We start from the raw sequence: 2,223 nt of genomic DNA, 5'->3' as shown, positions 1-2,223 counted from the left end.
GGCTTCCCCCATTCGATCTCAGGGAGCTGTTGGCCTTGCTGTGAGGAAAGGTCCTCAAGCCAGGAGAGAAAGGAGCCCCCAGATCCTCCCAGGAGTCAAAGTGGGGACTGCGAATTTGGACTGAAGGTAGCACACTCCCCCTTCCAGCTAATCAAATGAACACTAGAGTCTTGCCTGATCCTCCTCATTTCTTTGTGTCATTTCTAAGGGAGCTGAGGTTCTTCGCCTGAAGGGGCGGCACCAGAGGCAGGAGGGAGGGGCCCACGCCCTTGGTGTTGACAAGATGAGGACCCTGAATGGTGGAGAACCGAGTTCAGGACAGAGCAGGCCCCAGAACTGCCAGTGCCATCCACCCCTAGTGTCCATGACTCAGTTCCTTCTCATGGGTCCCAGGGAGCTTTGAGGCATCACCTTTCAAGTGGCACATGGCAGGGGTCCCGGCCCCACTAAGAGCTGATGTGACAGTTGTGTGTGTGAATGAAGGGACCCGGAGAGGGCCCCACTCCCAGGATCTGCTGTCACTGGAGGCAGCCACAGGCAGGCTGAGGCTGGCGTGTGCTCACTTCTTACACCGGGTTCTCAGGGGATAGGCTGACCAAGAACAAGAGGCCAGCGGTTCCTGGAGCAGGGCTCTCCAGGAAACGGGCAGAGCAGCCTTCCCTCCATGCTGAAGGAGCTCATCCACTCATCTTCCCTTCTGCAGGTGCCAGCATCACCTACGTGGCTGCCTGCTCCCCTGCCTGCTGATAGTCATGCCTCGAGGGCAGAAGAGCAAGCGCCGTGCGCGTGAGAAACGCCGCCAGGCACGCATAGAGACCAAGGATCTCGGGGATGGTCAGGCTGCTGCCTCCCCCGCCCCTACTTCTTGGAGTGCGCCCCTGGGCCCCCCTACTGCTGATGCAGGCCAGAAGCCTCAGGGAGCTGAAGCCACTAGCTCTCCTGTTGCAGAGGCTTCACGCCCAAGATCTAAAGCACGTGGCAGGCGCCAGGTTAAGGAACATAAAAATTCTTCCCAGGCCTCAACCTCTGCTAAGACCACTCCTCCAGATCTTCTGACCAAGAAGGCAGGAGTGTTGATGCACTTCATGCTAGAGAAGTTTAAGATGAAAGAGCCCATTAGGAAGATAGATATGCTAAAGCTTGTCCGCAAAATGTTCAAGGCACAGTTCCCTGAAATCCTCAAGAAAGCCACTGATCGCATAGAGCTGGTGTTTGGCCTTGAATTGAAGGAAGTCAAGCCGAATGGTTACTCCTATACCCTGGTCAGCAAGGAGGGCCTTGCCAAAGATGGGGTGCTGGGCAGTACCTTGGAGGTGCCGAAGAATGGGCTTCTGATGCCTCTGCTGGGTGTGATCTTCCTGAATGGCAATTGCGCCTCTGAGGCAGAGATCTGGGAGTTCCTGAATGTTCTGGGCATGTATGATGGAAAGACGCACATAATCTTTGGGGAGCCCAGGAAGTTCATCACTGAAGAGTTGGTGCAGGAGAAGTACCTGGTGTATCGTGAGATTCCTGACAGCAATCCCCTGAGCTATGAGTTTGTGTGGGGCCCAAGAGCCCACGCTGAAACCAGCAAGATGGAGGTGCTGGAGTTTGTGGCCAAGATCAATAGTACCGACCCCAGTGCTTTCCCATTCCATTATGAGGAGGCTTTGAGAGATGAAGAAGAGAGAGCCAAAGCCAGATCTGCAGGCAAGGCTCATGCTGCTGCCAAGGCCACTGCCCACTCCAAGGTCCCACCCAGCGATCCATCCAGCCCCCAATGAGATCTCAGGCAGCCTCTTCACTTTGACCGATACTGCCAACCTTTTTAGTAGTGAGAGGATAAAGTGTGGCTGGAAAGGTCATAATATACCTCTTTTTTGTGCTCCTGTTTTACCCTGCTACCTTTCAAATGTTGTTTCGTTTCCTATAATGTTTGTTTAGATTCAGAATCCAAGTTTACAAATGACAGTTTTGTTGTTATCTGTCAGATCTAAGAGTAAGAGTTTTGGCACTGTGTAGTAGAATTCAGAAAATTCTTCATCTTTTTTGGATCCAGAACAAGATAACATAGCTTTGGAATAGGAATTTTCTTGGAAATGTGAAAGAATGTTGTTGTTTTAAAACAGATGAAAATCAAGTAAGCTGTAGTCAAGTTTTGATCTATGTTATTCACCTTTGTCTTTCTCTTTATAACATTCAGTAGTACCTTTAGCGATACACTTAGATGTCAGCTTATTC

At 51.4% G+C, this 2,223-nt stretch overlaps 1 protein-coding gene across 1 annotated transcript; it reads left to right on the top strand.

Moving 5' to 3' along the window:
• Positions 1-752: 752 nt before the first annotated feature.
• On the top strand, positions 753-1,766 carry LOC128070313 (melanoma-associated antigen B1-like). Its single transcript, XM_052663620.1, has one exon. It carries the CDS (start codon positions 753-755, stop codon positions 1,764-1,766), a length of 1,014 nt encoding a protein of 337 aa, XP_052519580.1.
• The last annotated feature ends 457 nt before the right edge of the window (positions 1,767-2,223 follow it).

This window comes from Budorcas taxicolor, chromosome X, assembly GCF_023091745.1.
Source record: "Budorcas taxicolor isolate Tak-1 chromosome X, Takin1.1, whole genome shotgun sequence".
In the NCBI taxonomy this organism is placed as follows: domain Eukaryota; kingdom Metazoa; phylum Chordata; class Mammalia; order Artiodactyla; family Bovidae; genus Budorcas; species Budorcas taxicolor.
This window is presented reverse-complemented; position numbering and strand designations above follow the sequence as displayed.